The following is a 23,667-nucleotide window of genomic DNA, read 5'->3' as shown; positions in this document are numbered from 1 at the left end:
TCTGTCTACTGTTAAGGGTTTGCAGGTGACAAAACAGATGTTACTGGGGAGATCTTGCAGCCAGCACCCAGGGCTCTGTGTTCGTGCACGTGGTGGTCTCTCTCTCAAGCAGACCAACATCTGCTCGAAAAGCGTCCTTCCTGTTTCACCTGATGGGATTCGGTGCCTTATAGCAGTCTCCTGCAAGTGGAAGCCCAGAATTTCTTCAGTTTGAATTTTTAAATTCCAAGCCCTTGCCTTCCTGGTGGCTGGAAGCGGCCTGGGAGCCACCACCCCAAAGCTGGGGTGTCTTTGCTTAACCCCAGGTGTTGGAGTAGTGAGCTTGTGCAGATGGATTGAGATGACGGGCAGGTCCCACAAGGCCAGTTTAGCACTTGATACTCCTTCACGCTCCAAAGGCAAAGGCTAATTACCCAACCTGGATCAATCCAGAGGCCACACTGATTTTTTCCCCCAGTGGTGATAAGTCTGCTGGTTCCAGGAGACTTAGGGGCTTCCTCCTGATATTTGCTCTGCCCATTCCCACCCCCTGGGGGCTATTTTCATCATTTTTTAATGACCTCAGTCCATCTGGCATTTCACGGAGCATCTTCCACCCGAGGATCACACGCAGCAGCTGCTGTGGCTTCTGGCAGGAGAAGAAGGCAGTGATGCTGGGCTCTCAGTGGATTAGACAGCACAAGCCTTAAAATAGGAGCCCTTCTATTTTTGTGACTTGGTTGGCAGCTCATTGGGTAGTGAAAGCTTCATGCCTGTTTAGTGCCATGCACATCAGCGAGTTGGCATGATTATCTAGGCCTCGATTAGGAGGGTTCCCAAGGGTGACCATGTGTGTCCATGTGTGGAAATAGTATGTAAATTGCATTGGGAGTGGCGGCTGCTGCCTTTTCTTTCTTCCCCAGCTCTGTTGCTGCCCCAAGACCTCTGCTCCCAGAGGGTCCAGAAGAGGGAAGAAAAGAGGGAGGGAGGGCAGCAGTGGAGATGGGATTGGGGGGGGCAGCCAGGGCCTTCTACACAGTAAGGGGGCGATGCTGCCAGCCCTGTCCTGGGGGCATGCCATCCTAGTCTGCAGGAAACACAAACATGGTTCACTGGGATTCCTGGGTCTCCGAGTGGCAGTGCCTAAAGCCAGAAGGGAGGCTTTCTTCTTCCTATCTCACTTCATTCTCCCCTCCAGGACCTCACCATGGATACAGACCTGACAGCAGCAAACGGCAAGAAAGTCAAAGCCCTTGAAATCTTTGCTTACGCCCTGCAGTACTTTAAGGAGCAAGCACTGAAGGTAGGCACATACCAGAGCCTGTACTGTGGAGGGGCACAGAATGTGGGCTTCGTATTCAGAAAGCAGGATGCAGCCATGTGTGCTGCTGGTGGGGAGGGAACATGGGGCAACTGCTGGGGAGAACAGCCTGGAAGTTCCTCAAAAGGTTAAACACAGGGGCTTCCCTAGTGGTTCAGTGGTAAAGAATCTGCCTGCCAGTGCAGGAGACGGGGATTTGATCCCTGGTCCGGGAAGATTCCACATGCCACAGAGCAACTAAAACCCATGTGTCACAGCTATTGAGCCTGTGCGCTAGAGCCTGAGAGCTGAAACTACCGAAGCCCACACATCCTAGAGCCTGTGATCCACAACAGAAGAGGCCACCGCAGTGAGAAGCCCACACACCACGAGAGTAGCCCCTGCTCACTGCCAGGAGCAAGAAAACCGTGCAGCAACGAAGACCCCGCACAGCCAAAAAGTAACTAACTAAAAAAAAAAAAGGTTGAACACAGAGCGAGCTGGAGGTTCCAACCCTAGGTGTGTACCAGAGAAAAGAAAACATATATTCACATAAAAACCTGTGCATGAATGTTCATAGCAGCACTGTTCATAATAACCAAAAAGGCAGAAACAACCGACATGTCCATCTGTGGATGAAAGGGTAACTAAATGGGATCCACCCACACACTGGAATATTACTCAGCCTTAAAGAGGAATGAAGTACTGACGTATGCCGTGACACAGATGAACCTCGACGACATGATGCAAAGTGAAAGAAGCCAGATACAAAAGGCCACTTAGCGTAGGACTCCATTTGTAGGAAATGTCCCAAAGAGGCAAATCCATGGGGACAGAAAGTAGATGAGTGATTGCCAGAGGCGGGGGGGTGTGGGAGTGAGGAGTGACTGCCGGGGGTATGGTTTTCTTTGGGGGATGATGAAGTTAGACAGTGGGAAGGTCACACCACCTTGTGAATATACTCGCACCCACTGAGCTGTACACTTTAAAGGTGAGTTTTATGGCATGTGAATTATATCTCAGTAAAACAAACAAAAGAAAGAAAGATAGGGGACCCACGTCGCAACTGTGTGATCCTGGGCAAGGTGCTCAGCTTCTCTGATACCCACATACCTAACGTGAAGAAGGAGGCAGGCACCTTCCCTGGGGGTCGTTTGATAATAAGTGAAAGATTGAATGTTAAATGAGCCCCTCCCATGGGGCTCAGGAAGGAGTAAACACATGGCAAATAGTTGCTGCTGTCTCTCTCCATGGCTCGCACCCCAGACCCCATGGAAGAAGCTGACCCGGTGAATAAGCCCCCTTTGGTTGGCCTTTCACAAAGGTTTGTTCAATGATGGCTCAGAATGAAGAAAACGGCTAGTTTCCCAGGGGAATATAGCGGTCTGCTAAGAGTCCCCTCCCATGGGCATGGTGACGAGTGGGTGTAGATCAGGGCATTAAAGAGCCTTGTACTGAGCTCTGTCTCAAAAGAACTGGGAACCTCAGAAGCATTTGGTATTATGGGATCACTAGAAGAAATGTGGGGCTTCTTGGGTGGTTCAGTGGTAAAGAATCCACCTGCTAAAGTAGGAGATGTGAGTTTGATACCTCAGTCGGGAAGATCCCCTGGAGAAGGAAATGGCAACTCACTCCAGTATTCTTTCATGAAGAATCCCATGGACAGAGGAGCATGTGGTGGCAAAAGAGTCAGACACGACCTAGTGACTAAAATAACAAAACAAACAGAAGAAATTTAGTGAATTCTTGAAATAGAATAGAATTCTAGAAATAGGACTGCGTACGTGCATGCTAAGTCGCTTCAGTTGTGTCCCCAACCTTATGGACCGTAGCCAGCCAGGCTCCTCTGTCCATGGGATTCTTCAGGCAAAAATGCTGGAGTGGATTTCCATGCCCTTCTCCAGGGGATCTTCCAAACCCAGGGATCAAACCTGCATCTCTTAAGTGTCCTGCATTGGCAGGTTATTTACCACTAGTGCCACTTGGGAAGTTCAGAAATAGGGCTGCTGCTGCTGCTTCAGTCGTGTCCGACTCTGTGTGACCCCATAGACGGCAGCCCACCAGGCTCCCCCGTCCCTGGGATTCTCCAGGCGAGAACACTGGAGTGGGTTGCCATTTCTTTCTCCAATGCATGAAAGTGGAAAGTGAAAGTGAAGTCGCTCAGTCGTGTCCGACTCTTCGAGACCCCATGGACTGCAGCCTACCAGGCTCCTCTACCCATGGGATTCTCCAGGCAAGAGTACTGGAGTGGGGTGCCACTGCGTTCTCCGCAGAAATAGGGCTAGCAGGAGCCAAAGAAGTGAGAACCTAATACTGCTTTCATCCATTCAAGTACCTTTTGTTTTGAGTACTTCGTGTGGGCCAGGTCCTCTCTGAGTTCTGGTTGTGTGGAAACAAACTGCAATGGGGTATGCAGTCAATTGATGGGTGTCGGGAATTCAGTGAAGGCAGAGATTCTACCCAACAACAGTAGCAGGGAATCCCCCCGGTGGAGAGGGCTTGGGGGCTTCTGACACGCAGCAGCTGGCAGGGCAGGTGTTTCACCTGGTGGAACGGCCCAGGAACAGCTCAGGGGAAAGAAAACATGGCCAACCGCTGCGGGGAGCGGGCGGTTTGGAGCAGGCGAAGGGCAAAGCTGCAGAGAGAGCGGGACCAGTGAGCGGGGGATGAGATGGTGCAGAGTCTCGAATGCCAGTAGAAGGAATTCTTCCTGGGCCGTGGGGAGCCCTCACGGGACTTCTCTCAGGGCAGTGAGTGGTCTCAAGGGCAGTGTTAGAGGAGGGAAGACCGCCGTGGTCCTCAGGGCCTGCAGGGGAAGAAGAGTGACCTGTTGGCAGCTCTCTCAGACCCTGACGCAGGCCTGAGGGCTGAGGGAGAGGCTGACACGCCACCTGCGGGCTCATCTGAGGAACGTGGAAACCAAGAAGATAAACGGGATGTGATGGAGGGAGGGAGTGTTTCCTTCATCAAAGGGGGTGGGGAGAGGACTCTAGGGAAGGGAGTGGGAGAGAGACAGAGGTGGGTTCACTGGGAAGCAGGTGGCGATCAGTCAGAGGCAGGAGCAGGGAGGCCAGTGGGGACCCATGGAAAGGGAGCTGCCATGGGTCCAGTTCAGTTCAGTCGCTCAGTCATGTGCAACTCTTTGCGATCCCATGGACTGCAGCACACCAGGCCTCCCTGTCCACCTCCAACTCCCAGAGTTTACTCAAACTCATGTCCATCGAGTCACTGATGCCATCCAACCATCTCATCCTCTGTCGTCCCCTTCTCTTCCTGCCTTCAATCTTTCCCAGCATCAGGGTCTTTTCCAGTGAGTCAGCTCTTCGCATCAGGTGGCCAAAGTATTGGAGTTTCAGCTTCAGCATCAGTCCTTCCAATGAATATTCAGGACTGATTTCCTTTAGGATGCACTGGTTGGATCTCCTTGCAGTCCAAGGGACTCTCAGTCTTCTCCAACACCACATTTCAAAAGCACCATTTCTTCGGCACTCAGCTTTCTTTATAGTCCAACTCATATGCATACCTGACTACTGGAAAAACCATAACTTTGACTAGACGGACCTTTGTTGGCAAAGTAATGTCTCTGCTTTTTAATATGCTGTCTAGGTTGGTCATAACTTTTCTTCCAGGGAGCCAGCGTCTTTTAATTTCATGGCTGCAGTGAAAGGGAGCCGCCGTGGGTCCAAGAAGGCCTTAAAGCAGGGGAGGAGGTGGCCCTCTGTGGGCCTGAAGAGAGGAATTCCAGGGGGACTGACTGAGTGCCCAGAGGAAGATGCAGGCATGAAAGGAGGCCGGTGGGGGCAGGGTGTCTTCAGATTAAGACGAGGAGCCACGGGAACTCAGGGAAAATGTAGGACTTGAGAAAGTCTGTGACTTTGGCGTGTGTTTCAGGTTGGCCATGACGTGAGGACAGGCCTGAGCAGTCCGTCTTTCAGGGGAGGGAGGGATGGGAGGGGACAGAGGTCATCAGGCACAGTATGGGTGAACGGGGGGTGGTTGTGTACCTGTCGGCTCAGCCAGAGCCTTCAGGAACTTTCTCCCAGCAGGGAACACATTGTGAAGAAAAGTCTGAGGAGATGTATAGGAACTGGGTCCTTCACAAGAGGCTGGCAAGTGTTCAAGGGGCAGGTGGATTCAGAGCAATGGACTGCTGCATGGTGGACCTGAATAAGCTCGAGTAGATTTTCTCAGAAATCACATCCCTGGAGCGGTCTTGTTGTTCACGAGGGACAGTCGGTGAAAGTGCCATGACAGGAAATGTTCAGTCAGTGCCAGCTTCCTTCCCTTCCAAGCTGGTCTCCACCCTCTGGTGAGCAAACAGCCCAACCAGACAACTTTCCATATGGCTAGGAAAGCCCGTCATTCATCTTTGAGCCTTTTCCTGTTTAAAGAGTTTAAAATAGGCTGGACGGTTAATATAGGTGGTACCCTTAGCATCCCTCTCAACCCATTACAGTCTCACCTACTTTTACAGCCCAGCGCAGACCTACAGAGAAATCAGTTCAGTTCAATTCAGTCGCTCAGTCGTGTCCGACTCTTTGCGACCCCATGGACTGCAGCAAGCCAGGCTTCCCTGTCCATCACCAACTCCTGGAGCTTACTCAAACTCATGTCCATCGAGTTGGTGATGCCATCCAACTGTATCATCCTCTGTCATCCCCTTCTCCTACCTTCAATCTTTCCCAGAATCAGTGTCCTTTCCAAGGAGTCAGTTCTTCACATCAGGTGGCCAAAGTATTGGAGCTTCAGCATCAGTCCTTCCAATGAATATTCAGGACCGATTTCCTTTAGGATTGACTGGTTTGATCTCCTTGAAGTCCGAGATTGCCATCTTGACCTCCTGTCAGAAAGTGAAAGTCACTGTCATGTCTGACTCTTTGCGACCCCATGGACTATACAGTCCATGGAATTCTCCAGGCCAGAATACTGGAGTGGGCAGCCATTCCCTTCTCTAGGGAATCTTCCCAACTCAGGGATCAAACCCAGGTCTCCTACACTGCAGGTGGATTCTTTACCAGCTGAACCACCAGGGAAGCCCTCAAGGAAATAAAACATCAAAAAAATAAACACAAAAAAAGACACAAACAGAAAATGACTGTTTTACTAGCAATCCTACTGGACATATATCCAGAAAAGATGAAAGTATACATGCAAATTTAAAAAGATACATGCACCCCAAGGTTCATAGGAGCATTATTTATTATACAGTAACAAAGACATGGAAGTAACCTAAATGTCCATTGACTAGATGAATGGGTAAAGAAGATATGGTACAAATAAAAATGGAATATTACTCAGCCATTAAAAAGAATGAAATAATGTCATTTGGAGCAACATGGACGGACCTAGAGATTGTTGTACTAGTGAAGTAAATCAAAGACAAATATCATATATCACATATGTGTAGAATCTAAAAAATGATGCAAATGAACTTCTCTATAAAACAGAAGTAGATCCAGAGACATAGAAAACATACTTATGGTTACCAAAGGGGAAAGGGTTGGGGAGGGATAAATTAGGAGTTTGGGATTAATAGACACTGTGCTGTGCTATGCTTAGTCGCTCAGTCATGTCTGACTCTTTGCAACCCTGTGGACTGTAGCCCGCCAGGCCCCTCTGTCCATGGGGATTCTCCAGGCAAAAATACCAGAGTGGGTTGCCATGCCCTCCTCCAGGGGATCTTCCCAATCCAGGGATCAAACTCAAGTCTCCCATATTGCAGGGGGATTCTTTACTATCTGAGCCACCAGGAACGCCCAAGAATACTGGAGTGGGTAACGTAACCCTTTTCCAGGGGATCTTCCTGTCCCAGGAATCAAACTAGGGTATCCTACATTGCAGGCGGATTCTTTACCAGCTGAGCCACCAAGGAAGCCCTTAACAGACACTACTATGTATAAAATGGAAGAAAACAGGACCTATGTATAACACAGGGAATTTTATTCAGCATCTTATAATAACCTATAATGGAAAAGAATTTGAAGTATATATATATCTACATACATATGTATGTATCTATCTACATATATCTATCTACATATGTAGATATATATATACCTATATATGTATGTATATATTTCTGAGGTAGCTCAGTGGTGAAGAATCTGCCAGCCAAGCTGGAGACATGGGTTCAATCCCTGGGTCGGGAAGATCCCCTGGAGAAGGAAATGGCAACCCACTCCAGTATTCTTGCTTGAGAAATCCCATGGACAGAGGATCCTGGAGGGCTACAGTCCTTGAGGTCGCAAGAGTCGGACGTGACTTGGTGACTAAAACACCAGCACCGGGTTTGAGTTCAAATTTGTCTGGGGAATGTGGGAGCAGGAGGGGAGGGGCAGGTGGCGTGAGCATTGATCAGAGGTCTTTTGTCTTCATGGGCCTGATTGAGACCTCTGATGTTTCTACCCATGCTGTTTATCCAGGTGGGTCTCACTGATTTTTTTTTTTTAAGTATAGTTGATTTGCAATGTTATGCCAGTCTCTGCTGTACAGCAAAGTTATACACATCTATACATTAAAAAATATATATTCTTTTCCATTATGATTTATCCCAGGAGACTGGACGTAGCCCGTGTGCAGTGCAGCAGGACCTTATTGTTTATCCATTCCAAATGTAATAGTTTGCATCTACCACCCTTAAACTCCCAGTCCATCCCTCCTCCTCTCCCTCTTCCCCTTGTCAACCACGAGTCTGATCTCTGTGTCTGTGAGCCTGTTTCTGTGTGTAGATAGGTTTTACATTAACTGAAAGTCAAGGGCAGCACCATTCTTGCTAGGTCATGTTGCTCATACCCTTCCCAGCCTGCCAGGAAAACCCCCCTGATGTGCTGGGCTTGCAGTAAGGTGAGTGAGTGACAACTCTGATAACAAATGCCACCAGCTGCTAAACATTCCTGTAGGCCAGGCACTGTTCAGATCTGAGACCAAAAGTAACAATTTTGTTAAGACCTTTCTTGGCCTTTAGCGTCAACATAGACCCGGGTCTGGGTGCAGAGTTTGTCTCTGCTCCTTTCTAGCTGGTCAGTCATCACAGAGATACTGAACACATCTAGGCCTTAGTTTGCCATCTGTAGAGAAGGGGCCGTGCCTACCTCTTCCAGACAGGATTCTCAAATGGGTTCATGGAGATGAGGTATGGAAGGAGCTTAACAAGATTGACATGGCAGAGGAAGCTGTCAGGAAGTGGAGCTCTGAGAAAACGATCAATCCTCCCAACAATGATATGAGCTTACTCTTATCCCCATTGTGCAGATAAGGAATCTGAGGCCTGAGAGGTGGTCACTTGCCCTACATCACAGGACTAGGAAGTGACCAAAGGCCTCAAATCTGCCCGCCTCTACCCACAGCCACATCCAGTGAATGAAGGAGCTGGTTAGCTCCCTGTTTGCTGAAAATTCAGACAACGGATTCTTGTTCCTGATGCTGGTTAGGTTCAGGGGACTGCAGAATAGACGCCCCAAAAGTTCGTGGCCAAGAAATCTGGATTTTCGGCGAAGCCGCGGGAAGACCAGTTCTGCCTACTTGACCTGCTGCATTTTCTCTGGCTTCAGGAGCTGAGCGACCAGGCGGGTTCGGAGTTCGAGAACTCTGATGTCAGATGGGTCATCACAGTGCCCGCCATCTGGAAGCAGCCGGCCAAGCAGTTCATGAGACAAGCTGCCTACCAGGTGAGTGCGGGGCTGGGGGCAGGTGGGGGCCCAAGATGTACATGGTGCTGGCTGTCACCCCACTCAGCTGTCCCCCAGCATTCAGAGGCCTCCTCAGGAGGCAGCGAGAGGTCGCCCACAGCCAGGAGGTCAGGAGCCTTCTCATTCCTCAGCTTCCTCCCTGGAAAGGATAAGGGGTCTGATGGACAAGGGGAGGGGCTGGCATTGGTTTTCTTTCTGGCTTTATTCATTTCCAGGTCTTGTTGTCAAGGCCTGTCTCTCTGAGGTCAAGGGCTGCCTCTCTGAGTAGGTAGCGGGGGAGTGTAGGGAGAAGCCCCTTACAGTAAGGAGGTCAAGGGGGATGCCAGGCTCCAGGGCAGGGGGTGTGTTGTCCTCTGGGCTTTGGCACCTTGGGCAGGAGGAACACCAGCAGCACCAACGGCCAGCCCATCCTTCATGGGTGCTGGAGGGCATCACTGGGGCCACAACCCTAACCCTAACCCTCGTGGCCTCCACCCCTCACACTTGCAGACAACTTGTGCCATGGAGGGGCTCCCATGAGGGGCTGACTTCATGGTGGGAGTGGCCAGCCATACTGACCTGCTATTATGATCCCGGGACAGAGTGGGATCCTTTTGTGCTTAGTCCCCTAGGTTAATAAATGTGTGCTTACCCTGGGAGTCAGCTTCCAGAACCTTCCACCTGAGCAGGCTGGGGAACATCACCCATGTCCTCTGCCATGCCTCCTGGAGTTAGCTGCCCTTCCCAGGAGACGCACCTCTAATGCTGAGTGTGTGGCCACAGACTCAAAGGAAAGGATGGACCTTTCCTTTCAAAAACCTCAACTGAATCCACCCTGAGCACTAACCCTGGAGAAGGAAATGGCAACCTACTCCAGTATTCTTGCCTGGAAAATCACATGGACTTCCCTGATGGCTCAGACAGTAAAGCATCTGCCTACAATGTGGGAGACCTGGGTTCAAATCCTGGGTCAGGAAGATCTCCTGGAGAAGGAAATGGCAACCCACTCTAGTATTCTTGCCTGGAAAATCCCATAGACAGAGGAGCCTAGTAGGCTATAGTCCATGGGGTCTGAAAGAGTCGGACACGACTGAGCGACTAACACACACACACACTGAGGACCAGTCAGATGGGCCTGGGCGTACCTTAAATTGTCCTCCATGCCTGGGGCTTTACTCCAGTTCAGGGAAGGACAGTGTCCCCTCCTTACCCCACCCCTGATCCGCTCCTTCCCTCCACTGCCCCAGCCTGTCTCCTCTGCTCTCCCTTTCCTCTGTTCAGCGTGAGAATCTGGTTCAGTCTATGCATCTGCCAAAAATAGATTTGTTTTTATAGGGACAAGGAAAGCGGGTAGAAGTTCCAGAAACAGACAACTTCTTTAAAAAGGAAGAGATCCAAGTGCAGTTTCACTGCCCACGGGAGCCCTGGGCATCAGGGAGCTCTTCCTAGGTGTCAGCCCTCAGGCAGAGTCCAAGGATCCAGAGACAGGACCCGGGGACCCAGGTGTCTGCTGAGACACACTGTCCAGGGGCCTGAGTTTTCCCAGGAAGGATCCTCAAGATTCATCGTTTGGACTTTTTTCATTTTCCAGCCCTCAGGAAGACTTCAGCAACAAACATGTGACCTGGAAATGGGACAGTTCTTATTTTTAGCCTGAAAAAGTAAGAGGTGCAGAGACTGGTAGATTCATCAGGGCTGTGGAGTCCTGGGCCAGCTCTTTAAGGGATGCCTCTCTGGGTGGGTAGCTGGGGAGTGTAGGGAAAGACCCCTTACACTGAGGAGGCTAAGGGGGAAGCCAGGCTGGGGTGGATGGGGTGTCCTCTGGGCTTTGGCACCTCGGGCAGTAGGAGGGCCAGCAGTTCCTGGGCAGGGCCCAGGTGACAAGCATGGATGGAAGGGATGGGAGGATTTGCTTCCTGAGGCCAGGAGATGCCCTGCCAGTGGATCTGTCCTCTCCTTACCGGGTAACGTTTGTCCAGGCCACTGTGTGTGCAGCTTTATTTGGGGCTCTTTTTGATACTTGTGTTCAGTTTACAGTCACTGGATGGATTTGAAGATGGCAGGGACCAATTATTTATTCATTCTTTGTTCACTGTTTCATTTATTCATTAAACAAGCCTGTGCTAGCAGCCTGCTTTTCCAGGATGCAGTAGGTGCTCAGGGGCCCTGCTCTCAAATTGCTCACATCCAAGTGGCTCACTGAAGCCATTTGTACTTCTGGGAAAGGGTCTGTAACATGTTAGGGGCACCCTCTTTAGCATATCTTCTGGAAGAGTCTTCAGGACAAAGTGAATGGAGTTTGCTACTCTCCCAAGTTAGCATTTCTCCAACTCTTCCTTCCTCACCTCCCATTTATTATACAGAGTGAGAATGGTGGCTGTTAATCTTCTTATGTGTCAGCTTGACTGGGCTTCAGGGTATCCAAATATTTGGTCAAATATCATTCCAAGTATTGCCATGAGGGTGTTTCTGGATGAGATTAACATTTTACATTGATTGACTAAATAGACCAGATTGCCCTCTCTAAGGTGGGTGGGTCTCATCCAATCAGTTGAAGGCCTGATTTTGAACAAAGGCTGAACCTTCCTAGATAGAGTAAGAGGGTATTCCTCCTGCCTGCCTGCCTTCAAACTGGGACCTTGTTTCCCCTGCTTTTGGCCTCTAACTGGACTCTTGCTTGGTCTTGAGCCTGCTGGCAAGGGAATTATACTGTCTGCCCTCCGGAGCCTCCAGCTTGCCGACTGAAGTCTTAGGATTTGTCAGTCTCCACAATCATGTGAGCCAACTCCTTATAATAATCCCCTTTCTACATATACAAACATTCTACTGGTTCTGTTTCTCTGAAGAAATCTGACACATACAGAACCTGAGCAAAAAGGATAGTTCCTGGCCCACCCAGCTTCTGAGACCTGAGCCTTCCCAGCAGCCCTTCCACCAGAAGCACAGCCCACCGGCCTGGCTTCATGCAGATGAGCAGGCAGGGCGAGCAGGATGGTTTTCCATCAAGGCAGCTGGGAAACTGGTCAGCCCACCCTGCTTGCATGTGGCAAATGGAGCCCCTCCTTCCAGGCTCCTGGGTGCAAGTTCATGGCATTGTCACGTGGCTGAATGTCAACCTCCCATCAGCCTGGTGGAGGAGGAAGAGGCCTGGATGAAGAGAGAAACAGAAGCAATCCTGGGGAGAAGCAGGCCTGCAAGGGGGGTGGGGCTGGGGCTTGAACTTGAAGGTCTGTGATTCACAGCCAGTGAGGGCTGCCCAGCACTTGACATGGGGGCAGCTTCATCTGTGAATCCCCCCAAACCCCTCTTGTGTCAAGTGATTACTGAAGAAGTGGGTTAAAGCTCCATCTTTTATGATCCACCTTCTTGGGGCAGCTTTAGACCCTTTAAGAGCATTCACTGGAAAGATGGCAACAGAAAGAACAGCTGATGCCTCTTCTGAGGCCCTCAGAAAAGAGCTAGAATAGGAGACAGTTCCACTGTGTCCTGCATGAATCATGCATAGGAAGTAGTGTAGTGTATTTCTAGATGAATTTTGCTTAAAATGTGTAACTCTCATAGGTTCCAGAAACCTGTTAAATAAATTATATTGCCATACCCATGATGATCTCATCTAACACAGAGCTTGCATTTGCCTCCCTTTCTGAACAAGCAGTGAAAGATAATCACATCAAGAAAGAAACCCAACCCGGCACTCAGAAGCCCTGTGGCTGTAGCTCTTTGCAGGTCGATCGATGCCAGGCCAGCCAAGCACTCAACTAGGCTGGGCCTTTTACGCAGCTGTGGACACAGCCCCTTGGCAAATTTTCCTGGCCGACTGCAGGGCCAAGGAGCAGAGAAGTCGGGGTGGTAACCGCCCTCGTCCTTGGCCTCCCTGGAGTGTGGTTTTCTCACCCCGCCGCCCCTCCCAGTGGAGCTTGTGACCAGGAAACTGAGCTCTAAAAACTAATACTACGACTGAGCTGTTGCTGGCCCAGATGCGGAGAGTCAGATGGAGGAGACTGCTCTTGGTTCAGAGGCTTTCTGACTGTAGAATCCTCAGGTCATGCCTGCAAAGCTCTCTTGAGAGGGGCCCGAGGATCGCAGAAAGCCTAGCTGGAGGGATGGGCGATTCATTCATCTGGCAGCTGCCCTCTCAGCACCTACTGTGAGCTTTAGGGCCAGAAGACCTGACAGCTGCCCTTGGAAAACACCCCTTCTTGCAGGAGAAGTTAGACAGGTCCGCACGGATCGACGGTGGGAGGCAGAACATGCCACGTGCTGGGCCGGGGGCTGTGCAGAGGGAGAGCTCACACTGAACAGAACCGTGGCCTTGGGATACCAGCTCCAGGGGTAGGGTTACTGGAAGCGGAGAGTGAGCTCTTCCATCCTGGCTGACCCTGAACTGATCCCAGGCAAAGACCCCCGGGGTCTCTTGTAGCCCCTAGGCCAGGGGGCTTCTGCTGAGGACAGGGAGTGGTTTTATAGACAAACTAAGCTTGCATTTCAGGGCACGGCATCCTTCTGCTCAGAGAGAAAGACATCTGGGTTTGCAAGAGGCTGGCGGAGATATCTGCATTTCCTCCTTTACTCAGAGTCTCCCGGCAGCTCCGAGAAGCCTCCTGGGGAGATGGAATCTGTGTAGAGACAGCTGTCTTCTCTGGCTTCTCTCTCCGCTCTGCCTGTGGCCTCCCTGAGCATTGGCTGGTGGGGACATGGCGCCTCGGTCTTGCTGGGGAGCAGGGACGGGGGCTGGTTCAAGCAGAGGAGTGTGGTTACTTGGTCCTGGGCCTCCCAGACACTGCCGGGCCACCCCCCACCCCCGACCTTGCCTTTTCCTCCCCTCTGGTTTGGGGTCCTCTTCACCTCCGCTTCCATCTGCATCTTTACCCAGGTATCGTGGGGAACTCCTCACGGAAATGGGTCAAAGCTTTTGCTGTGGAGCTGATCCCAGTCCAGCTTGGGAGGGACAGATGAATGGTCCCCTGAGGGGTGCAGCCCCGGCTCTTTGGGGGCAGATTCGGATCAGTCTGCTAGTCTTTTACATCTTCAGGATGTGGGAGCATCCCGGTGGGAGGTGGTCTCAGTCAAACACCAAGGGACCCTCGGACGCCCTTGAATTGTATCATTCTACTCAAGACCCCTCACTCCTCTGGACTTGATGTGATTTTCCATGGATGTTTCACATGTAAGTTAGCCTGTTCAGAATTTCTAGGAAGGCCTGGAGAGGAATGAAGGTGTCTGTCTTCTCTGTTCCTTTGTCCCCTGCAGTCCCCATTGCCCCAGACAGGCCCTGGACCCAGCTATTCTCACCAGCCATGTAGGCACCGCCTGGCTGTACCGAGAGACAGGAACGTGCCTTTCCTCCTTGACACCGAGTCCTGGGCGCCCTCTGCTCTGCCCTCCGCAGCCTCCTCCTATCCTGAGCTTTGCAGGAGAGGCTTGTGTATCCCGGGCCCCCTGTTGTTGTTCATCTTTCCTTCTTCCTCAGTCCACGTGGTGGGAGCCGGGCCTGTGAGCTCCTGGTCTAGAAGGGTCTTGGCTTTATGAGGATGGAAGAACCAGGCCACGAGCACTGCGCGGTAGACAGGGCTCCTCCTGCTGTCACTCTGGAGTTTTTCTTCTGGGATCCTGGGGAGAAAGGTTCAGAGGTTTCCCTGTTCCTGGCAGCACTTGCCGTGGGTAACCCATGGCGTCTTTCATCAGGCACCTTAACCCTCGGCTGCCTTTTTACTGAGGATGTCTGATGAGATCCTGTGAGAAAGTGAAGCTGGGGGAGGGGGCACTTTAATCCCTTGGACCAGAATCTTGGCACACACCTGCGTCAATCACCCACTGACCTGTGTAAGCTCAGGGCAGACCTAGCCTCTTCAACCTGGGGGCCCGGCTGATGGGCAACAGATCCTGCTTGTGTGGTTGGGCTCAACTGAAGCAGGAAGGAGGCAGGTTCCCGTGGAGGGTGAAGCCACGTGTGGTTCCATCTGGTTTTGTGAAGGACAGTCTTCCAGAAGGGTTCTGCCCTTGGCAGACATTTAGTTTTGGCAAAGTAGAGACTTTGTCACCTGCCGGCTAAGGGTATCTGAGACCTAATTGATTGGTTCATTTGGGATAATACGGTTATTCGGGAGAACAGATGGCAGCAGGTATAGGCAGTCCTGTCCCAGACTAAATGAGTGGAGATCGCACCTTCAAACCAGTTCAGGAGGGGAGTGTTAGGGGCACCCAGGAGTTCTGTCAAAGCATGGAGGCCTGGGCCCCACTTCAGTAACTGGAGTTACTAAGAACAGGAGAGCTCAGAACCAGTTCTAGAGCTAGTCTGTGGGGCCTGGGCTGGCTCTCACTTCTGTTGGCTACCCTGGAGCCCAAGACTGTCCCAGTTTGGGCACTGAGAGATCAGTGTCCCAGGAAACCCAGGACAGTTGGTGACCCTACCTCTCCAAGCCTTGGTTTCTTTCTGCATAAAGTGAAGGAGTTGGATAAAAGATATCTGCAATTTCTAACCTCAACTCCCTTCCCTTCCTTGCCCAATAATTGACCCTCCAAAGCCCCTTCTGCTCATGACCCTAGGCTGGCTCTTCCCCATGGGTCATTTACGAGTGTGATGTTAGGCCGACCCTGGCTGACAAGATGAGCCTGGGGGCCTTCTCCTGGGGCCTGGGGAGAACCGGGGGCCTTCTCCAAAGTGGATATTGCACCCAGGGAACATCCCGGGTTCCCTCGGAAATGGCAGCAAAGACAGCAAACACAGCGGTGCCAGAACGAGCTAGTTTTAGTTTCCCATCGTGTTGGCAACCAAGGGCATCCATACGCATGGGCAGCTTCAGCAAGCAAGCACACCTCGTGCTCCAGGTCAAGGCCAAGCCGGTCTGTGTCTCTGCGCAGCCTCAGAGGGGTGTTCCTGAAGCCCCCTGGCTGCCCTTCGAGAGGCCTGGAGGGGTTGTGGCTGGAGCAAGCCAGGCGTCACGGGGCAGACGCACATCTGCTGTGAACAGGAGAGGGGCTTTGCACAGGATAACTGCCAGTGGGCTTTTCCCCGCATCTACGACCTGAGGACCCTGTGGATTCCAGGGTGAGGGTGAGGGGCTTTCTCCTGGAGCCCCCGTGGTGCTCCGGAGTTAACAGGTCAGATGCCCACATAGCAGATTCAGATTCTCGCACAGCTGAGGCCCGGAGATGGTCTTTCTGTTTCCTAGGCCGCCAACCATTGGTGTTTGCTAGGCCTCGGTCCTACCATTTAGTTCTGGAGCCGGAAACAGTCCATGATCGCCCTTCTATCCAGGGTTTGTTTTCTAAGTTTTGAGTCCTTTGCCCCTTTGGGCTTCTCAACTGTGGGCCAAGCGGGCCAAACATGCAGGCGGCCTTGAGGCTCACAAAGCCTGACACTTGTCAAGAATACTTGTACGCTGACAACTGACTCCAGTACTCTTGCCTGGAAAATCCCATGGACAGGGGAGCCTGGCTGGCTGCAGTCCATGGGGTCGCAAAGAGTTGGACACGACTGAGCGACTTCACTTTCACTTTCTTTCCTTTGCCTAGTCTGGGATGTTTGGGTACCTGGCTTAGGGTTCAGCACCCAGTCACCCCCGATTTTAGGCTCTGCAGGGGCCTGTGGAGGGAGTTTCCCCAACAAGCAGAGGATGAGTGCCCGTTCCTTGGGGGTGCTCACACCCAAGGTGGGGGTGTCCTCGGAGGGGTCCCAGCCTTGCCTTCTGTCTTCCAGGCAGGCCTGGCCTCCCCAGAGAACTCGGAGCAGCTCATCATTGCCCTGGAGCCCGAGGCAGCCTCCATCTACTGCCGGAAGCTGCGGCTGCACCAGATGACCGATCTGAGCAGCAAGGCCGCGGTCAACGGGTACAGCTCCAGTGACACAGTAGGAGCTGGGTTTGCACAGGGTACCTGCTCTCTCTCTCCCCTCCCCGCTGGTCCCTCTCCCCTCCCCGCTGGCCCCTCTCCGGCCCCCTGCATGTGTCTCTGCCTCAGAGTTTGCAAAGGCCGTCAGGAGCCCTCAAGATGCCAGGAGACCTCAAGATGCTTCTGGAGGAGGCTGGAGTTAAGTACCTCTGTGCTCAGCTCCCCCCTCCCCCAACCCGGCCCCTCCAAGGACACTGTAAACTCAGCAGTGGCTACCCCTGTTCATCACCAACCCTAGTGCCTAAGGGGAGGACCCTTCTCTCCCAAGAACGTGAGAGCAGTCCAAGAGTGGCTCTTGGCCATGCATTTTACTCGGCTTTTAAGTCTTTCCTATTAACTGATTCTTAATCTAATTCCACTGGCCTGTTATTAATGCCTCCATTAAGACTGTTGATTTATTGCTGACTCATTCATTGGGGCCACTTTGTATGTGATGTGCTCATTGTGAATCTTAACTATAAACCTGGCGAGAGTTGAGGCTAGAGGTGAAAAGGGTGGACTTTCCCTGAGGGGTTGACGCTCATTTAACTGTGGGAAGGAGCACTGCCCAGGGAAACCCAGGTTGGGCATTTTAAGGGCCTTTTTTCTCTCCAATATTGGGTTGGCCAAAAATTCTGTGACAATTTGTGGAAAAACCTGATAGACCTATATGCAAGTTGCTCACAAGCTTACTCCTCAGAACTGTTTCCCTGGAATGTAGGGCTCTTTAGATCTGTCCAGGGCCATGGTGTCTGCAGATACCCTGGGCAGTTAGAGCCACGTGGGTGAACACGGATGCTAAGGAGCTGTGGGGGATGGCACTGTGCACCCCAGCTCTGAGCTCTCTGCCCAAGTGAGGACTTCAAGGGCAACCCCCGCCTCCGCCGCCCCCCCACCCCCCCGCTGCCATCACTGCAGCCCACTTCCATCCTGCCCTGGAAGGCCCAGGTCCTGGAGGAGGACAGGGATGACATGAGTGAGAACTGTCACCAGTTAGTCCTGAGCTTTCCTTGATCCTCAGCTTGAAGGCTGTTTCTGCACTGCCTGGGACACTGGGCCCCAGGCTCACCCTTGGCGGGCACACATTCCTGTCCAGACAGGGCTCTCTTCCTCTTTACAAGGTGACTCTGCTCCAGCGGCCATGCTTTTCATTTTTAACCTAGGATGGAGGAGTCTGTGAACCTGAGCGATGAGACAGTGGCAGGAAGTTCACTTGTCACCAGGCTGCTGCCCCCTCAGCCTGCCAGGGCCATGTGTTCGCCGCCTGGATCTGATTCACCCAGAGCGAACGGAAACAGGCTTCCCTCCAAGTCTCGGGGCTCGAGTTGCCTTTTTCTCACAAGGCTAGCCTCACTGCTGACTAAACCCAATGCATTCACATTTTAAATATTCAGGATCATTGTTTTAATTGGAAAAAAGAGGAATGTCTGACTGGGCTATTTCATATACTGATCCTTACTCAATTGTTCATAGACAGCCGCTCATGCCAGAATTAGCTGATTGAGCACAGCTCTCCTTGAGACTTCTTAAGCACAACATTCACATAGGAGGACCCGTTAGAATGCCTGCCTTTCCCAGGAGCTCAGGAGTTTTTGTCTCTCTTTCCTTTAATGTATCCTATCATGCCCACACTGCTCCATGTCTGTGCCCTGTGCCTTGTGGAATTTGCTGTTGTTTTCTGTGCTCAGAGCAGTGTCTTTGGTTTTTGAAATCCTCATGTTGTTGGCTACCACCCCTCAGAGGGTCAGTGAGGCAGGGGTTCCATCTTAACCTTGCTTTTTGCTGAGAACCTCCCTCCCAGAAGGACAGAGTGCTGTGTGGGAAGGCCTGGCAGAGTGCTTAATCAGGGGGTACCCAGGATGGCATCAGTAGCCTGAGCCCCCCCACCTCGGGCCATTCTCTGCCCTCTGATGCCCCTCCCTGATAGACTCTGTCTCCAGCACTGCAGGGTTTACTGTTGGTATTATTCGACTCCAAAAGGACTTAACGATATTTGTAAAGGCTACATTTTTCACAATCTTGGGCATATTTGCCTGAAAAACAGGATTTTCTGAGTGCTCAGAACATGTTTTATTAGCCTCACTTGGCCGTTTTTTACACATGCCATTTTCTTGGCCACCTAGGCTGTTTTGGAAAGTCAGTCCCCACTGCAAAGTGTTCAATGTAAGTTCATCTGGAGCTGGGCATAGGAGAGAAGCCCTGAGTCCTGGGACCCCCCACCACCCCAGGCCTGCCGGAGCTCTTTAATCAGGGACGGCCTGAGGAGCTTAAGGCTGGCCCGATGTTGATGTTTGTCATTCTAATCCCCAGAGGAGATGCAGCCTTGTGAACACTGTGCTCCTTGCTGAAGGAAGCTGGAGGGTCAAGGGTCCTTTATTGGATAACAAGCAGCAGATGGATTTGTAGGGCTGAGGGACTAAAGATTTGGTGGGGCGCAGAGTGGTGGATTAGAGCCTTTGTCTGTAAAACCAGGATTGCTCTGAACTGTTCATGGTGGGGGTCATTTGTTGAGTTCACTGTCTCATACTTGGTGCTTTGCCTTCCTCATCACCTACTGTGTGCCTGGTGTCACAGTGGGTGCTGACAACAAATCAGAGGGCCAGTCCCTGCTCAGCCTGCGTGGAGCTTGGGCCAGGTAGTATCATCCCATTTTATGGATGAGGGAACTGAAGCCGAGAAAGGTTAAGTGATTTGCCCCAATTCCCATCGTGCCTGTGCTCTGGTGCTTCCCAGGCTCCCTCTCACAGCATCTTTCCCTCCTCTTAACATTCCTATTCAGCGTTTTCAGACTTCACTCTAAATTGTTAAGTCTCAAAGGCAGGGGGTCCACCGTCTGAGGGTTCATTTCAGGCTGCAAGACAGAGTTGTGGGAACGCCAAGTCCCTTGACCTCCCTGACCTGGTTTCCTCATCTGAGCACAGGACGATGATTTGGGCCCTGTCCGTCTCAAGGGGCTGTCGGGAGCCAGCGGGAGATTAAATACCCATGCAAGGCATCACAGCCACTGAGTACCCCAGCCACCCCTAGGTTGTCCCGCATTGTGCGGGGAAAAGGCGGCGCCGGCTTCGCTAGGTTCAGCCGCGCCACCTTGTGGCGGAAGAGCATATCGACTTCAACTGAGTCTGGAAAGGGCTCCAGGCCGGTTTATCCCAGACCCAGATAGGAAAACATACCCCGCATTCCATGTATCAGACCAAGTTCCTTGATGTGAAATTATTTAACCAAGCGCACTGCAGGCCATTTGGCAGACAGCTTCCTCCCTAGGGCAGCAGAGCCAGGAAACTGACCTATTTTATTTCCATTCCCCTGAAACTGTTCCTGGAGGAAGGGAATCTCACCACTGTGAGCTTTTCAGCAGGGCACTGGCTAGCTCCAGGCAGATGAATAGATGGAGGCCGGTGGAAATAGCTCCTTGCTGTGGAAGAGCTGGCTTTGTCATTCCCCATGTTGTATTTATGTAATCATTCTGATCAAGATCACCAAATGTTCTGTTCCCAAACCTCCCACGCTCTCTCACCTCCACTGACTTCGGGGACTGCGGCTCTTTCATGCTTTCTCACCCGTTGTTATTTTCTTTCTGTTGGCCACTAGCTAAGGAACACATACGACGTAATCGGCAGAGTCGGACCTTTCTGGTGGAGAATGTCATAGGAGAAATCTGGTCTGAGCTGGAGGAAGGTAGTGTCCTTGAATGTCCTTTGCCCCTGCTGGTGTGTGTGTGTGTGTGTGTGTGTGTGTGTGTGTGTTGGCAAAAATGCATTCCTATTTGTTCTTTTTACACTTTTGGAAAATGTTCCAAATCGGTTTTACAGACCTGCTTGCCCAGGGAGAGCTCTTTTTGGAGCTGTAATTTTGCATGTTCTAAAACCATATAGGCTCTTCAGAACAAAAATAGGAGCTGGAACTCACCAGTTCCAGGGTAAGCCTTGTGTTATAAACAGCAGGTCATTCGATGGTGCTGTTACCTTGGCAGGAAGTTGTCAATTTGTACATGCCAGGTTTGCGGTGTCGTGTGACATGAATGCTTTAGTCTTAAAGATTCATTCGTCTGTGTTCACAGTCCATGCTAACTGGCATTTCTGGGCAGACATTATCTCATTCTCTTTAGTCATGAATAACTCGCTGTGCTCCTAATTAGCAAAACCATTGTACTAATGGGTGTTGATGGAGCTTAGCTGGGTACCCCATCATCACCTGCCAGATTGTTCCAGGACACAGTGGACAAGTGGTCTGTATAAAGGATGGCTGTTTTGTACCAGGTGACAAGTATGTGGTGGTGGACAGTGGCGGCGGCACCGTGGACCTGACAGTCCATCAGATACGGTTACCAGAGGGACATCTTAAAGAACTGTACAAAGCAACAGGTAAGCCTGAGAAAATGAGGAAAATGGCTAATTTTCTCATACCTGAGCTGTTTTACTCATTTCTGATTTCTCTCAGCATCTCACTCTTTCAGTGCCATCAGCACGTGAGATTATGAGCAGTATGGATGTGTGAGACCAGACAGCAAAATGCCATTAAATGGCCTTTAAACACAAACTGCCATAACTTGGGTCCGGGCCTAAAGTGAGCCTGTTTCAGATCCTGGCCATGATCATCACCTGTGATTTGGTGCTGTGGCTAAGTTTTCCATGGAGATCCCAGGATGAGACCACCAAAACCAAAGAACATGCTTGTCCTTTTAGTGGGGATGGAAAGGATGAGTAATTAGTAGATCACAAGGACTTGGTGAGGTCTGCTGGCTTCACAGACTCAGTCCTTAGATTTCTTGGGCAGGAATACCACGATGTTCCCAATTAGCTAAATGCATTGATTTTATTTAAAATGTAAATAATTTTAAACCAATGGTTGACGAGTGATTTTTATAGCAAAGTTTTTCCATGTGGAATAAGAAGAACCTAAGGGTTCTAAAGAGTAAGTAAAAACACACAGCTGTGGTCTGCTGGCTAAGTGGGCCCACATTTGGGCTACTGTCTTTGGCAAAACCCAGGGTAGGCTGCTACTCAGACTTCGGATTCTGTTTCTATTTTTAACAGAGTGCTCTCCCATTTTGTTCTTGACCTAGGTGGACCTTATGGATCTTTAGGAGTAGACTATGAATTCGAAAAGCTTCTGTGTAAGATATTCGGAGAGGATTTTATTGAGCAATTTAAAATTAAGCGTCCTGCAGCCTGGGTTGACTTAATGATTGCATTTGAGTCTCGAAAAAGGGCGGCTGCCCCAGACCGAACTAACCCACTGAACATCACCCTGCCCTTCTCCTTCATTGACTACTACAAGAAGTTCCGGGGACACAGCGTGGAGCACGCCTTGAGGAAGAGCAAGTGAGTCGGGCTCACGTTTGGCTCAGGACAGTCTAGGGGGTAGAAGATGTTGATGAGAGGGAGGAAGGGGGTGTGGACTCTGAGTTCCAGTCCTACACGCTTGCTGTGTGACCTCGGGAAAGTGAGTCAACTTTTCTGGTCCTTAGTTTTTTCATCTGGAACATGGGCATGATAATTCCACTTACTTCAAAGGGTTGCTGTGAGGGTGAAATGAATTCATATACGCTTAGCACAATGCCTGGGACCTGGAAAGTGCTATCTATGTGTTAGCTATGATTATGCACTAAAAAGATGAGCTTTACGAAAGCAGGGAAGTTTGGCTCCTGCTTTGTCCCCAGAGTCCACAACAGAACCTGTTGTGGGTTCTGTTGTGGGTTACTGAGCACTGAGTAGGTGCTCAGTAAATATTTGTTGAATGAATTATCACTCTGTCTTTTGCATTAGATTTTGGGTTTCACTGTATCAGGAGAGGGTTGGCCAGAGCCCAAAGTAAAGAGAAACGGAAGAGGTTGTGCCTTAGCTTTTAAGCTCCTAAGGGTCTAGATCCTGGTGGTTTAGGGTATTACTAAGGGATCTTTGGACTTTCAGACCCCCTTCCCCCCCTCAGATGTGACAGCTGTTCTGTCAAGGCCTGTGACTTGGGTATCCTTTCTACACTCTCACTCTCTCTCTGCCCGCCCCACAGTGTGGATTTTGTCAAGTGGTCCTCGCAGGGGATGCTGAGGATGAGTCCAGATGCCATGAATGCCCTTTTTAAGCCAACCATCGACAGCATCATTGAGCATCTCCGTAAGTGATCAGCCAGGGCTTGGCCACTTGGTGGGGCAGAGCCAAGAATGGGGACTGGCGTTTCCAGCATCACCCACCAGTATATGTGAAATTGGGATGGCAGGGGGTCCAGGGTTTGGCGCCACAGGTCAGGGTCCCAGCAGGAGTGGGCAGGGCCTGGGCATGTACGAGGGTGGCTGAGAGCCCCTTCTCATCTGGGCTTTCTGTCTGGCTTCAAAGGTCAGAGAGCTGGGACGTCTAAAGCAGTATATCGTCGAGTGACTGGCCTTAGTGAAGGGATGGTCCTTGCTTTATCAGAATAGATTAGAAACCATAACCTCTGCTGGGATGGAGGAACGGTTATGTAAACCAAAGGTCTATCCCCACCCCCGTCACCAAACACACACCAGAGCCCTCACCTGGGGACACAGTAGACTCACCAAGGCCTCTTCCAGTATCCAGGGCCTCTTCCGGTATCCAGGGCCTCCACCTCCCACTCTGTACCTGGCCAATCAGAACCCCCAGGGGTGGGGTGGGAATTTGATGAAAACCAAAGAATAATATTTCTGACAGCCTGCCTTGACTCAAGAGAACCACAGGTTTGGAGAGGGTGAGGGGTATTCATTTACACCTAACAAAGAACTGCTTAAACTGATCACCATCTAGCTGTGAAAATGAGTTTCTACTTAGCAGTAGCTTGAGTTTTTATTCCTGAGCATACTGATGTACAGACCTCCTTTCTTTAAAAGTAATATAGACA

General features: G+C 51.0%; 1 protein-coding gene across 2 annotated transcripts in view; it reads left to right on the top strand.

The window, feature by feature from the left end:
• Positions 1–23,667, top strand: part of HSPA12A (heat shock protein family A (Hsp70) member 12A) — a 173,086-nt gene that overhangs the window by 144,769 nt on the left and 4,650 nt on the right. For both annotated transcript variants that reach the window (XM_061403596.1, XM_061403597.1), the window contains 7 exons: positions 1,178–1,282; positions 8,830–8,946; positions 16,646–16,817; positions 20,407–20,493; positions 21,075–21,179; positions 21,881–22,139; positions 22,825–22,928. In XM_061403596.1, coding sequence (XP_061259580.1) covers positions 1,178–1,282; positions 8,830–8,946; positions 16,646–16,817; positions 20,407–20,493; positions 21,075–21,179; positions 21,881–22,139; positions 22,825–22,928 — 949 coding nt within the window. The remainder of the gene's footprint in view (positions 1–1,177; positions 1,283–8,829; positions 8,947–16,645; positions 16,818–20,406; positions 20,494–21,074; positions 21,180–21,880; positions 22,140–22,824; positions 22,929–23,667) is intronic.

Source organism: Bos javanicus, chromosome 26 (genome assembly GCF_032452875.1).
Source record: "Bos javanicus breed banteng chromosome 26, ARS-OSU_banteng_1.0, whole genome shotgun sequence".
In the NCBI taxonomy this organism is placed as follows: Eukaryota; Metazoa; Chordata; class Mammalia; order Artiodactyla; family Bovidae; genus Bos; species Bos javanicus.
Note: the sequence above shows the minus strand (reverse complement) of the source record. Positions and strands in the feature narration are given on the sequence as shown.